The sequence below is a fragment of the Bubalus bubalis genome, chromosome 2 (assembly GCF_019923935.1).
Source record: "Bubalus bubalis isolate 160015118507 breed Murrah chromosome 2, NDDB_SH_1, whole genome shotgun sequence".
Classification (NCBI taxonomy): Eukaryota; Metazoa; Chordata; class Mammalia; order Artiodactyla; family Bovidae; genus Bubalus; species Bubalus bubalis.
In genome coordinates, this window is record NC_059158.1 from 58,218,327 (window position 1) to 58,233,466 (window position 15,140).

The following is a 15,140-nucleotide window of genomic DNA, read 5'->3' on the forward strand; positions in this document are numbered from 1 at the left end:
CATAGGCTACCATTTACAGGGCCTGAAGCAGATAATAGAAATGAGTAGTACCCATTGAGAATGGAGCTAGAGGTAAAAGAGAGAAAAAACCACCTGTATCATCTGACAGAGTAAAGTATGATAAGTCTACAAACAGAATACAAAGAAAGGATTCAATGGACTGAAAGGAGGAAGAGATTACTTATAAAAAAGGACTGAAAGTTTTCTCCTATAGGTTGCAGTTCAATTTGAATCTTAACAGGTCAACTGGGCCTTAAGTCAGGAGAAGGTTTTCTGGATAGAGGAAGCTGTAATGAGCAAGCCTGTAGGGTAGAAAAGCATTAGCTTTGTTTTAGAAACAGTAAAAAGTCCATTTGGCTGAGCTTAGGAATAGGTATGTGAGGGATATAGATGGAGAGCTGTTGGAAGATAGAGGGAACAAAAAGTACCCACCAAACTGGGACAGTATCTTAAGACCAAAAAAATGAGGCAGGTGTCTCCGTATAATCACTGGATCAGTTTATTATAGGGTAACATATTCTCAGGGTGGGATTGGGCAGACAGTGATCTGGTAGCATTCACAGCTGAGGGGCCACTGGGATGGTTTTATAGTTGACCTCTGGGTATGGGGGTGTGTGCTTGGAAACAGGACATGCATTCCTAAATCAGGATTTATGAATGGTTAACTCATTTCTGGGCTTCCCTGGTGGCTTAGATGGTAAAGAATCTGCCTGCCATGCAGGAGACACAGGTCCTATCCTTGGGTTGGAAAGATCCCTTGGAGAAGGAAATGGCTACCCACTCTAGTATTCTTGCCTGGGAAATTCCATGGTGGGCTTCCCAGGTGGTGCTACTGGTAAAGAACCTGCTTGCCATTGAAGGGGATGTAAGACGTGGGTTCGATCCCTGGGTTGGGAAGATCCCTTGGAAGGCATGGCAACCCACTGCAGTATTCTTGCCTGGAGAATTCCATGGACAGAGGAACCTGGAAGACTACAGTCCATGGGGTCACAAAGAGTCAGACACGACTGGAACAACTTAGCACACACACTTGAATTCCATGGCATCTCTTGGGCACTGGGGATATGTTAGCCAGAGTCTTCATCATCATCTGGGGACTTAACAGAGCATAGAGACCACCTGGCCTCAATGATTATTAAATGAGGTCTGTTAACCACAGAGCGCTTGATAGAGAAGGGTTACTGCACAGCACAGTCCTGGTAGGGTCAGTGGAAGAGCAGAAGAACTTGTGTGGGTGCAAGATGGCATGAGTTATGTTAACAGCTGTCCAAGAGTTAAGTGTGGCTATACTCTAGAGCTGTGCATCAACTACAGTAACTGTTAGTCACAAGTGGCAGTTTTTAATTAAAATTGGTTAAAGTAAAATTTATTGGAGAAGGAAATGGCAACCCACTCCAGTGTTCTTGCCTGGAGAATCCCAGGGAGCGGGGAGCCTGGTGGACTGCCGTCTATGGGGTCGCACAGAGTCAGACACGACTGAAGTGACTTAGCAGCAGCAGCAGTGCTCCATAGCCAGAGGGAAACAAAGATGAATGTTTCTATTTCTCCTCTTCAGTTTTGTTCATCTTTATCCATTCCTTGCAAGGCAGCATTAGCTTTGTGGGAATGTGTGTGCGTGCAGCTTCAGTGAAAATTGCCTTCATTGACTCAGCTGAAAAGCGAGTGTCATAATTTTAAGACAAGGATTTTTATTAAAGAATAAGATTTCTTAAAAAAAAATTGTGTTTCTATGGGTTTTTAAATGTTTTCCTTTTTTTCCACCTGTAGTTGGGCATGCTAGAAGAAGATTTGTTAGCCCTGAAATCTCCTTCAAAAGAAAATATTGCAGATGTCTTAGAAACTTACCATGCAAAGGTAATCTTAACAGTATTCTAACCTCAGATTTTAATTCATGGGAAAGGGGAAGTGACTGAAAAATTAGAAGTTGATGAATATTATAGTTTGTGAATATAAATAAACACAGTGGGATTTATTTACTTTAAAACCTGATGGGAGCGTCAGTGTTTCACAGTTGTTAGGATGGCCGTCTGAGAAGATGACTTCTTTACCTGCAACTACATGGCTTGTTTTCTCGTTGCTGGTCAGTTTCAGGGCATAGCCTTGTGACTGGCCCTTGCAAGGAAGGGCTTTTTACAACACACTGTGACTTTTCTATAATGTAGCTTCAATGTAGATGCTACTTGTGGAGCTGCTAAAGTGAAACTCTGGTATCTGTCTGAATATAATAATGAAGTACATTGCAGTGTTTTCTTTTAATTGCTTATGTAGTCTACCTTAAGTTTTCTTTTGAGCGCTGAGAATCTATAAACATGCTACATGACTTGTAGTTAAAAATGATATCAATAGATTGAATATATGCTCTCTCCTGAGCCCCACTAAAATTATAATAAAGGAATAGAAAAGGCAGGAATCCACAAAGAGAAGTAGAACAGAAGAGGAGACAGTGGCAGGTATGAGATGTCACTATTTTAGAAGCTAGAAAGTGGAAGGATGAGGGCAGCTACTTATCCTTTAATGCGGGAAGCCAATAAGCAAACCAGTTCTTGCTGTAGACTCTTTGTAGGTACCAGGGCCTCTGACAGGGCCTCGCTGGCTAAGGGCAGGGTAGATGAGGTGTTCTACTGAAAAGATGCAGAACATATTAAATGGGAGGAATGCTCTTTTCCTGGTTGGCTCCTAGAGTTCTTACATACCATCTATCTTAGTTTGGGCAGCCATAACAAAATTGCTGTAGACCTGTGGCTTAAACAACAGAAGTTTCTCAGGGTTTTGGGGGTTGGCAAGTCCATGATCAAGGTGCCAGCTGATTAGGTTCCTGGTGAGGGCCCTCTTCCTGTTCTTTAGATGGATGCCTTCCTGCTGTATCCTCACACAGCAGAGAGAGAAAGTGAGCTCTCTGAGGGCTCTGTGTATAAGGCCACTAATCCCATCCCGAGGGCTCCATCCTCTTGACTTAGATACCTCCCATAGGCCTCACCCCCCAAATACCATCACATTGGAGTTAGGCTTTCAATGTGAGTTTTGTGGGGACACAAACATTTAGTACATAGCACCATCCCGCTCCCAAGCATTCATTAGAAGGAAAAGAAAACGTGTAGCTATTGACATTTGAGGACCCCTCTAATGAAAGAAACGTTCAGGCCTTTGTGTGATCATCTCATAATGTATAGATAATTGACACTTCTATAATTGCAATTGACATTACAGAGCTTCTAAATTTTAGTACTTCACACAGAAGAACAAAGATTGTCAGGCATTAAAAACCAGAGATTGGCCAAAAAAGTTACTCGAAGGGAGTAGACAGTGCAAGAAGGAAACTAGACAATTATAGATTTGGCTGTGTTTTGTTTTTTTTTTTATCTTCAGATAAGAGGAAAATATTTTATCTGTGAAATAAGAACAGTTGTTACTAAGAGAAATAGTTAAAGAATAAAAAAGATATTTAAAATATGACAGTGAAAGGGAGAAGAAAAACCCACAATAGATTAGACTAAAATTGGTAGATGAGGAAAACTCGAAGAGGATAATAAGATGAAAAATGAAGAGAAAGGAAAATTATTCCAGGAGGTCCAATATCTTAACTGTCAGGAATTTGTAATAGAGGATAGGAAATATTTAGAGAAATAGAAGGCAATGGCACCCCACTCCAGTACTCTTGCCTGGAAAATCCCATGGGCGGAGGAGCCTGGTGAGCTGCAGTCCATGGGGTCGCGAAGAGTCGGACACGACTGAGCGACTTCACTTTCACATTTTACTTTCATGCATTGGAGAAGGAAATGGCAACCCACTCCAGTATTCTTGCCTGGAGAATCCCAGGGACGGGGGAACCTGGTGGGCTGCCGTCTGTGGGGTTGCACAGAGTCGGACACGACTGAAGTGACTTAGCAGCAGCAGCAGCACCCTAAAATTACCCAGAACTGAAAAACATGAGTAGAGATTCATGGGCCTTGAACACTTAATGCTGTGAATATGAATACAAGCATGTGAGGGTTTCATCGGAGTTTGTCAAAGCATTTGACAGTCTCTTATGTTGTCAAGTTGGATAAATGAGGGATGGATCATAGTGTGTGGAGGCTGAAGGGCCTTACCAGAGAGTTCTGATAAGTGTGTAGCTGTTGGTCTGTAAGTAAAGTCATCTTGGCCTTATTCAGTGTTTTTTGTTTTTTTCAGTTATTTGGATAAGAATGTTGATGGCATTTTGATCAGATTGATTTGAAACTAAGAAAATAAGTTAGGTAAACATGTGGGCGGAAAAAAAAAATGCTTCCAGTTCATAGTAATATGTTTAATAGTAAAAATATGAAATTTGATCAGTGGGTGGGGAACATCCCGTGTGTTCCCTCTATTCTCTCACCACCGCGTGTTCACGACACGCTGACGCAGATGTGTTTGCTTTCCACGTATTAGGTGGTCCTCCACAACACCAGCGGGGCGTCTTATGACTCATTGCAGTGCCAACGCTACCCACCTGAGATTACCATCAGATCACACAACTCACGGGCCCAGTCCCACACGATGGGCCGTCCTTCAGACTCCAGTTACAAATCTCAGGTTGTCACCTGTACCTCTCACTGACTGGCAGCAAACTGGGGTGCTCATGATCCCCTCCTCGGCTTTGAGAACTTGCTAGAGTGACTCATAGAATTCAGGGACACACATAACATTTTTTGGTTTATTATAAAGCACACGGTGAAGGGTATGAATGCACAGCTCAATGGACAGATGCATTGGGTAAGATCCGGAAGGGCCCCACGCCCAGGAGCTCTGTCCCCAGGAGCTGGGGTGAACCACTCTCCCTGCGTGTTTATCACTGTGGAAGCTTTCCAGACCCCGTCCTTTGGAGTTTTTCGGAGGCTTCACTACGAACGGACAGTTGATTAAATCATTGCCCACTAGTGATCAAACTCAATTTCCAGCCCCTTTCCCTTCACTGAAGGTGGAGAAGGGGGAGGTGTGGGAGAGTGTGGACAGTGAGCGATGAGACTCAGAGTTCCCTTGGTCGGTTCCCCTGGCACCTGGGGGCTTTCCTCAGGAACATAAACAGAGGTATGATTGAAAAGGGCTTGTGAATAACAGAAGACACCCATTTTACCTTCATGTCAGGAACGGAGGACAGAAGACCACATATTATAACAAAAGATGCTCCACTTAGGGATTTCCATGGGTTTTGGGAACTGTGAGCCTGGAACAAATGGCCAAATATATGGGTGAAGACCAGATACATGTTTTTTATTTTAAGTCACAATGTCACAATAGAGTTAATTGAATTTCAGTCCAGGGTACCAAATTCATAAGTACAGGATGGAAGAAAGGTAGCCTACAACAGCACCAATTTAAAAAAAGTCTTAACTGTTCAGTGGAAACCAGTAGCGTATTAAGACTGCCCCTAAACTAAGCCAGAGTTGTTGCAGGAAGGGGCACCCCTTCCAGGGCCTGAGAGTGGGCTCTTGTCTAACACTCAGAAATGAATTTCTGAGGAGATACACGTGCTGACAAAGCAAGAGATTTTACTGGCAAGGGGTGCCCGGACAGAGAGCAGTAGGGTAAAGGAACCCAGAACGGTTCTGCCTCGTGGCTCGCAGTCTTGGTTTTATGGTATGGGACTAGTTTCTGGGTTGTCTTTGGTCAGTCCCTCTGATTCAGAGTCCTTCCTGGTGGTGTACACATTGCTCAGCCAAGGTGGATGCCAGTGAGAAGGGTTCTGGGAGATGGTAGGGCACGTGGCATCTCCTTTTGATCTCTTCTGAACTCTTCTGGTTGGTAGTAACTTACTAGTTCTGTGTTCCTTACTAGACCTCCTGTCCTAAAACATCTCATGCACGTGGTTACTATGGTGCCTAGGCGGGGTGGGCGGTTCCAGTCAGCGTGCTTCCCCTAACAGTTAGTCCTGTTACATAAAGCATGTTTCCCAAATAAGCAAGGATATGATTCAGCCACACCTGCAGCTAAGGTACTGTACCACACTTGGAGAATAAACTGGAACTTGTGCATAGGCAGCTCTGGATTGTAAGGGGACTCAAAACTGCACTGTGCAAGAAGAGATTAACTCAGGGGCATTAACTAGAACTATAAACAGGAGAGGGTGGGTTTTTGGTCCAGAATTTTTTTTTAATCCTAATTATAGTTTTTCACGCACTCATGAGTTCCTTTCTCAGGTAGTGTTTTTTCCCCTAGAGGTCAGTGCTGTGGGGACATCAGAGATGTGGAAGGAATTTCTGTATCAGAAATTGGGGCAGGATGACTTCTCAGGTCCCTTGCAATCCTTAAATTCACTGACACACTTTGATGATGACATCATCATGTATGATGCCTACAAATAAAAATACAAGAACATTATTTTTGCTGTTGATACTTTTATCAAGTGTTCGTCCAGAATAATACATAGTCTGACTTTTGAACATACAGTGGTAGTTATTTATGAGACTGGATGTAATTTTGACCGAAAGTTGTAATTTCCCTCAAAATATATCTTTAAATATGGTGAAAATTTTAAAGGTTTTACAAAGATTTGTATTACTTCAAATTAATTAAAGGTTTTCTTTTCAAACAGTCAAAGACTGATCAAGGCAAGCCTTTTATACTCGAGGAACACGTGGACAAAATAAACAGGTACTTAAAGAGAGATCTCAATCACATCTGTTCCTTTGGAAAGACTATATTAAATTGAATTTACTGACACTGTCATTGTGCCGTTTGACAGTGCACCGAATTCTGAGATCAGGTAACACGGTGTTTTTATTTTCACTTACCTTTGAAAGTGGCTTCGTGCCCACTCTTTCAGGGGGAAATAAATTCATTATATTTAAGTAATCTATCATGTTTCATTTTATCACAAAACATCTTTCTTTTTCTTTAATGAGGAAGAGAGGCCTGAAAATACCAATTAACTTATCTTTTATCTTCATGAAGTCATCTTTTCTGAAGGTCTTATCAAGCTGGTCAGCAAAAAGTTTTGTGCAGTGTTTGAGACAGACTGACTGAAACATAAGAGGAGGAAAAAACCACTGGAATATAAGGCAACTATCTTTGTACTTTAGAGGCATCCGTGTTTTTTTATAGTTCAGACATCATTTATGTATATATAGTAGATTCAAGGAAGCAAAAGAGAAAATTCAGGCTATATTCATATTAGTGAAGGTAGATTGCAAACACATACCCAGAGAGGCAGTATTTTATTTCATCATCCTGTAGTATAGGTTGGAAATTTTTTCATTTTTGAAATAAGGTTTAAGGGAAATCTATGTTTAGATTCGTTGCTATCATGGAAAGAAGAAATTGCTTGCATATTGTTGAAGTCATATGTTTCCTTTTTTTTAATAGTTGGTTCTCAGCTAATACTGTGGAACAGATTGTTGACAATTTACAGCAAGACGGCTCATCTTTTGCCCTGGAGCAGCTGCAGGTAACAGACTGTCTCTGCCTGGAGTGTGGTGAACTCGTGACAGAGCAGCCTCTGGGGGTGTCAGAGCTCTGTGCTGGGGGCGTGGCCCACTGCACAGCGTTCTTTCTGAGCTCCATTGAGCATCAGAGAGTAGTTCCACAGAGCCTTTACCTAAACTCAGATGCCCTGTCTACCCACTGGATAGTGACAGCAAAGCGAAGCTGTTTTTAGGTTCTTTGAATGGAATAGAGAAGGACTTCATAAGCATGCTTCATCTCCAGTAGTCCTTTTTGTCTTGAGGGAGAAATGTTCAGGGACATTTTTATTAGAAGGGCTAGATTGATGGACAACAGTAACCTTATAATTTATTGCAGTTGTGACATTAAAATGTAAGTTCTGTTAAAGTTGCAACGCATCAGGATCTGGTCTTTTTAGCAGGAGGTTTAATAAGAAAGTGATCGCTTTTAAACCAGCAAGAGGCTCCACCTTCAGCCATAGCTAGTGCTAAGTGGTGTTCCCCAGTGTTGGCACACTGGTCTTTCTTCAACATGACTCACCTGTGACAGCAGGAGAAGCGGGTTTTGTGTGAATGAGCGCACAGTGGGTACTGACAGCAGGAGAAGCGGTTTTGTGTGAATGAGCGCACAGTGGGTACTGACAGCAGGAGAAGCGGTTTTGTGTGAATGAGCGCACAGTGGGTACTGACATCTGTGGCACCGTCACGTGACTGTTAAACTTGGTTTACTTTAGACTAGACAAAGGAAAGAAAAAGTATGTTTCCTTACCCTGAAAAGAAAAGGTGGTTTCTCATTATCTGATAGTATTTTTCAGTTTATAGGTATAGCATTTCAGTTGTCAGATAACTTACTGACAAAAATTTAAGTTAAATCTTACCTGTAAAGATGAAAATATTTCCTCATTCTTGAGGGAATGTTAATTTGTCACTTAGGATCTTATTTATTATGGAGATTTTATTAACTTTCAAAGTGAAAGTGAAGTAGCTCAGTCGTGTGAGACTCTTTATGACCCCATGGACTGTAGCCCAGCAGGCTCCTCCATCCACAGGATTTTCCAGGCAAGAATACTGGAGTGGGTAGCCTTTCCCTTCTCCAGGGGATCTTCCCAACCCAGGGGTTGAACCCAGGTTGAATCCACATTACAGGTGGATTCTTTACCAGCTGAACCACAAGGGAAACCCAAAACATTACAGGTGGATTCTTTACCAGCTAAACCACAAGGGAAGCCCAAAACAGCCATGTGTTTCCCTAATTCACAAAAGTAATGTTACCATTAACAACTCTCAGGAATGTTTGCATAAATGTAGGCAATCATTTTATATTTCAAGGAATCTGACTTGGAATTTGATTCTCTTGGTTTCAGAACAACACAGAAGTCAGCATTCCTGGTCCCGCCTTCCCCCATCCCCCCGCAATAGCGTTAAGTATGCACTCGGCAGTTTCATTTGAAAGCAGTCATGGGGCAGCATATTCTCTCATAGGCTATATAGCATCACTTTAAGGCAGCACAGAAAAGCAACTAGCCATATTATTTTAAAACCACTGGCCTACCCCAAAACTGAGGGATGGAACTCAGATCAGTTTTCCTCCCATTCCTCTGGCAGTATGTATATTCTGCATTCAGAGGCGGCTACTTGGCAAGTCACCTATCACAGGGTCAGCACTGAGCACTCTCCCTGGAAGGACTGATGTTCATTTTTATTCAGTTGACCTGCTCTGGTGAGTGAATGTGGCTCCACATATTAGTATCTGCTGGGCATAACATGCTATAGGGATCAAAAGTTCCCACTGAGGCTTCCCTGACAGTTTAGATATAGGGCTCCTTTTAATTATGTCAACCGGGACACACACCAGAAAACAACCCCGAGGGAGGAGATAGTTGTTAGTGCTTCAGTAACAGGTTTGCAGAGCATGTGTTTGAACAAATTTTAAAGAAGATTCTAACTCTGTGTCAGTAAACCTCAAGATTGCTCCTAAGCCTGTGGGCTCTTCAGGATTCCTGTCTTTCTTCTGCAAGCCCTAGTGATCTAGTCTGTGTTGATGTTGGAAGTTGCAAACATCTGCTCTGTCTTAGGGGTTCTTTTCTCTCCAGGATTGTCCATGAGGAAGGACAGGATTCTTTTCAACATACTTGCTTATCATTAAGTAACATAAGGTTTTTCTTTAATCCTTTCTTTAGATTTTTAACTACCGATCTCTGTTGGGCTTCCCTGGTGGTTCAGCTGGTAAAGAATCCACCTGCAATGCGGGAGATCTGGGTTCACTTCCTGGGTTGGAAAGACCCCCTGGAGAAGGAAAAGGCTACCCACTCCAGTATTCTGGCCTGGAAAATTCCATGGACTGTATAGTCCATGGGGTCGCAAAGAGTCGGACATGACTGAGAGACTTTCACTTTCACTATAGGATAACATGTGGACTTAAAAAATGATAAATAGGGAAGTTGTAAATTCTTTACAACTGATGGAATTTTTATCGTACCTTATTTTATGGCTTCTAATGTGCTTTCTTAGACTTTCCTCTTAAGTTCCAGTATACCATTTTCCATTATTTAAATCATGCTTAAGGTTGGAATTCATCAAATCTCCTGTCCTTCTTATGGGGTACATTGTTCATGGTGCCAAGCAAACTTATTTGGCTGTGTCGGGTCTTAGTTGTGACATGCGGGATCCTTATCGCATCACGTGAGATTTTTGTTGTGGACTCTCTGGTTGTGCCGCACGGGCTCTAGAGTGCACGGGCTCAGTAGTTGCAGCATAACGGCCCCGTTACTCCAGAGTATATGGGATCCTAGTTCCCCCACCAGGTGTCGAACCGGTGACCCCTGCATTGCAAGGCAGACTCCTGGACTGCCAGGGAAGTCCCTTCTGAACCACTTTTAAGTGTACAGTTTAGCATTGTTAAGTATATTCACGTTGTTGTGCCGCCAATCTCCAGAATATTTTCAGATTGCAAAACTGAAACATTATACCCATTAAACCATAACTCCTCATTTCCCTCTCCTCCCAGTCCCTGGAAACAACTATTCTACTTTCCTTTTCTGTGAATTTGACTATACTGGACACCTTGCGTAAGTGGAATCATGCAGCATTTTTTCCTATTGTGACTAGTTTATTTCACTTACCATGATGAAATAATTCACTTATGTCACTTACCTTGATGAAAAAGCAAGGTTCATCCATGTTGTAGCTGGTACCAGAATTTCATTCCTTTTTAAGGCTTAATAATATTCTATTGTATGTTTATGCCACAGTTTATTTATCCATCCATCTGGAAGCATTTGAGTAGCTTCTGCCTTTTAGCTCTTATGAATAATGCTGCTATGAACGTGGGTGTACAAATATCTGCTTTTAATTGTTTGCAGACATACCCAGAAGTAGAATTGCTGCATCACATGGTAATTCTGTTTTTAATGTGTTGAGGACCTCTGTACTCCTTCCCATAGCAGGTGCCCCACAGACAACAGAACACAGAGGTTTCAATTTTTCTGCATCCTTGCCAACACTGGTTATTTTGTCTTTTTTTTTTTTTCCTCATAACCATCCTAATGACTGGGTGGTGATGTATCATTGTGGTTTTTATTAGCGTTTCCCTAGTGGTTGGTGATATGGAACATCTTTTCCTATGCATATTGACCATTTGTATTTCTTTGGAGAAATGTTCTTTGGTCATTTTTAAATCAGCTGTTTTTTTTCTTGGTGTTCAGTTGTAGGTCCTGCTCTCCTGTTTCAATTCTCCCTTTTCTGTTAACGAGACGTGCAGGCTTGCCAAAGTAAAGAAGGTTCTTGGGGGCCAATCAGAGAAGTTTTTCTTTTCCAGGATTACAAGCGATGTCAGGAATCAAAGGAATCATAAGTAGAAGAGGTTGAGACTACCTGCCTTACCTCAATTCTCAGCAAGAACACTAAGCCAAGGAAGGAATTTAAATGAGTCACCAGCCTTAGGAGCACTGAGGAGTGACGTACTCATGGCCAAGAGAGGCAGAGAGACAAGAGCAGGGAGCAGCGAGTCAGATTAGTGTCCAGGAAGGTGGTCCTGAGCAAAGGACCAGGGAATCCAGTGTTGCTTTTGACTTGTCCTTTGGGTGTTTTCTGGTTATTGATGTAGGACAGTCTGCTGTGTTACAGGCCTAGAGAGAGGGCATGTACTTTCCTTTTCCAGTACTAGAAAATTTATTAGATTCTTAGGTATTTCTTCTCTTTAATCACCAATGTGAGATTTATGTATGTTTTTATTTTACAATGCTCATTTCATGAAGAATGAAATGAAACTGTTTTTGCTTGAAGAAGATAACATACACCAATATGACAAGCCTCTGTATAGAATTCGTGCACTGAAAAATTGGAGGAAAAATAGGAAAACTGAGAACATTAACCAGGGCATAGATTTTAAGAAAGAGTAGTAGCAAAGTATTAAAAAGAGAAACTTAAAAGGTTACTCAGATATGCAGATGACACCACACTTATGGCAGAAAGTGAAGAGGAACTAAAAAGCCTCTTGATGAAGGTGTAAGAGGAGAGTGAAAAAGCTGACTTAAAGCTCAACATTCAGAAAACGAAGATCATGGCATCTGGTCCCATCACTTCATGGGAAATAGATGGGGAAACAGTGGAAACAGTGGCAGACTTTATTTTTTTGGGCTCCAAAATCACTGCAGATGGTGACTGAAGCCATGAAATTAAAAGACTGTTACTCCTTGGAAGAAAAGTTATGACCAATCTAGATAGCATATTCAAAAGCAGAGACATTACTTTGCCAACAAAGGTCCGTCTAGTCAAGGCTATGGTTTTTCCAGTGGTCATGTATGGATGTGAGAGTTGGACTGTGAAGAAAGTTGAGCACTGAAGAATTGATGCTTTTGAACTGCGGTGTTGGAGAAGACTCTTGAGAGTCTCTTGGACTGCAAGGAGATCCAACCAGTCCATCCTAAAGGAGGTCAGTCCTGAGTGTTCATTGGAAGGAATGATGCTAAAGCTGAAACTCCAGTACTTTGGCCACCTCATGCGAAGAGTTGACTCATTGGAAAAGACTCTGATGCTGGGAGGGATTGGGGGCAGGAGGAGAAGGGGACAACAGAGGATGAGATGGTTGGATGGCATCACTGACTCGATGGACGTGAGTCTGAGTGAACTCCGGGAGTTGGTGATGGACAGGGAGGCCTGGCGTGCTGCAATTCATGGGGTCACAAAGAGTCGGACACGACTGAGCAACTGAACTGAACTGAAAAGATTACTAATCTTTCTGTAAGCTTTGAGAATTACCTGTATACTGGACTATTTAAGAATAAAATGACCTGTATTCAGAAAATTTGTTACAGGAATTGTTCTCCTGTAAACAACTAGAGACCTGGACAAAATGTATGAAACAAGTGTTTATAAACATTGGACAAAGCAGGCAGCACATATGGTTCCTGAGAGAAGGGAAACAAACAAGAGAGCCCTAAGATTGATTCCGCTTTCTTCTCAGAGGAATTTCCAGGATATTGATCTGTAAACGTTATGGGTAAAGCTCCACAAGACCAGGGAAAGAGTCACAGGAAAACAGTAGCTGGAATAGTTAGCAAGGCTCTCACAGGTCTGGGAAGTGTTCACACGGCCATGAGCCAGAAGGTTTACACTTGAGCAGTGGGGATAAATTAATACTAGATTGAAACTTCCTCTGAACTCCCAGGATAATTGAGTGGGGAGAAGAAAGCCTTTTCAACAGATGGCTCTGAAACAAATGGATATCCATATGCAGGGGGAAAAAAAGGTTACTGGCTCTTACTTTGCTCTTGTAGGGAGGAAAAAATTCTCTATCCTCTTAGGTTCTCTGACTGGTCTGAGAATCACACTTATGAGAATCACATAAGACAGATCAATGGGAAAAGAATATACAGATTTTATTAAATTTTTACAGGTACATGGATGTCTGTACAAGAGAATGAAGATGTGAAGGATGACCAGAGCAGGAAGCTTTCATAACTTTTAGATAAAACAGACAATAAATTGTGAAGAATTGACAAGACAAAGAACTTTTGGTTAGGAGTAGTACATGGTGAAGAAGTAAACAAGGCTTATTTGTATGGATTTATTGGCCCCAGTGGAGAAGGAAATGGCAACCCACTCCAGTATTCATGCCTGGAGAATCCCATGGACAGAAGTGCCTAACGGGCTATAGTCCATGGGGTCGCAAATAGTCAGATCAGATATGACTGAAGCTACTTAGCACACACGCATTGGCCCCAGATTCCCTGTTTCTGGTGATCAGAATGTCTTCCTTCCTCCTGGCACAGGGAGGGTACCTTTTACATAAGGGATTGCATCTCCTGCTTTCAAAAGAAAAGGAGGGTCAGAGTGCCCTTCTTATACCTATTGTTTCCCAAATGCCTTAAACTCAAAATAATCAATATGCCAAGGTGGCATATCTTGGGGTAACAGGCTTTGAGCTCCTTCACACCAGATGCAGTTCAAAATATTGGATTACAAACCTAAATGTAAGTGCTAAAACTGTACCACTCTAAAGGAAAGCATAGGAGAAAATCTTGGTGACTTTGGGTTAGATAAGATTTTCTTTTAATGTGAAAAGCTGGAATTGCAAAAGAAAAAAAATTATAAATCTTTATTATAGTCAAACACCTTTCCTCTTTGGAAGACACTATCAGGAAAATGAAGCAACACTTTGGGAGGAAATATTTGTAAGACATGTATCTGATAACAAGACTTAAATCCACCATATATGAAGAACTCTTATGACATAAGGATGTAAACACAACTAAAAATGGGAAATGTGGACATTTCACCAAAGAAGATATGCAAACGGATAGGAAGCACATGAAAAAATGCTTGGCATCTTTATTATTATTGTTGTTATTAAAAAAATATATCTATCTGTGGTAGGTTTTAGTTTCGGCTTGATGGATTCTTATTTCCCTGACTAGGGATTGAACCCAGGCCCCCTGCATTGGGAGCATGGAACCTTAGCCACTGAACCATGAGGGCACTCAAGAAATCTTTAGGATATGCAGATTAAAGCCATGATGAGATGCTGCTGAGCATCTTTTAGAATGGCTAAGATTTAAAAGGTTGATAGTACCAACACTTAGTGTTGGTAAAGATGTGGAGCACCTATCTCTCACATATTTCTGGCAGGAAAGCAGTTTGGCAGTTTCTTATGGAGTTAAATGTACACTTACTGGAAAAATCCAACAATCCTGCTTCTAAGGATTTACCAAAGGAAAACTATAAACATATGTCTACACAGGTGCTTGTACTTACATGTTCATAGTAACTTTATAGTTGCCCCAAACTGGAAACAATCCAATCCCTGGTGGTGTTGAATGAGTAAACAGATTGTAATAAATTCATACAGTGGAATATTATACTCAACTATAAGAAGGGATGAGTTGGTACATTAAAAGCTTGGATGAATTTCAGAAGCATTATGCCAAGTGAAAGAAGGCAGACACAGAGGATTACTTAATATATGACTGTATTTTTATGAAATTCTAGAAAAGCCAGAACTGTAGGCACAGAAAACTGTTTCTCCGTGATAGAATTGAGGGAAGTAGAACTCTTTGGGGTGATGGAAATGTTCTATATCCTTATTGTGGAGGTAGTTGTACAACTGTATACATCAAAATTTGTAGACCTAAATTCACTTAAAATGAGTGAATTTTATCATATGTAAATTATACTTTAGTAAAGCTAATTATTTAAAAAATAAAATGATATGCCAAATTATGTTTTAAAGTTTGCGCTATAGAA

General features: G+C 41.4%; 1 protein-coding gene across 13 annotated transcripts in view; it reads left to right on the forward strand.

The window, feature by feature from the left end:
- HIBCH (3-hydroxyisobutyryl-CoA hydrolase) overlaps positions 1-15,140 on the forward strand; it is a 116,224-nt gene that overhangs the window by 80,575 nt on the left and 20,509 nt on the right. For 11 of the 13 annotated variants that reach the window (XM_044932475.1, XM_044932470.1, XM_044932472.1 and 8 more), the window contains exons 9-11: positions 1,768-1,854; positions 6,551-6,609; positions 7,321-7,402. In XM_044932475.1, the coding sequence (XP_044788410.1) occupies positions 1,768-1,854; positions 6,551-6,609; positions 7,321-7,402 (228 nt within the window). The remainder of the gene's footprint in view (positions 1-1,767; positions 1,855-6,550; positions 6,610-7,320; positions 7,403-15,140) is intronic. The other 2 variants (XM_044932490.1, XM_025273386.2) reach the window with 1 other exon arrangement.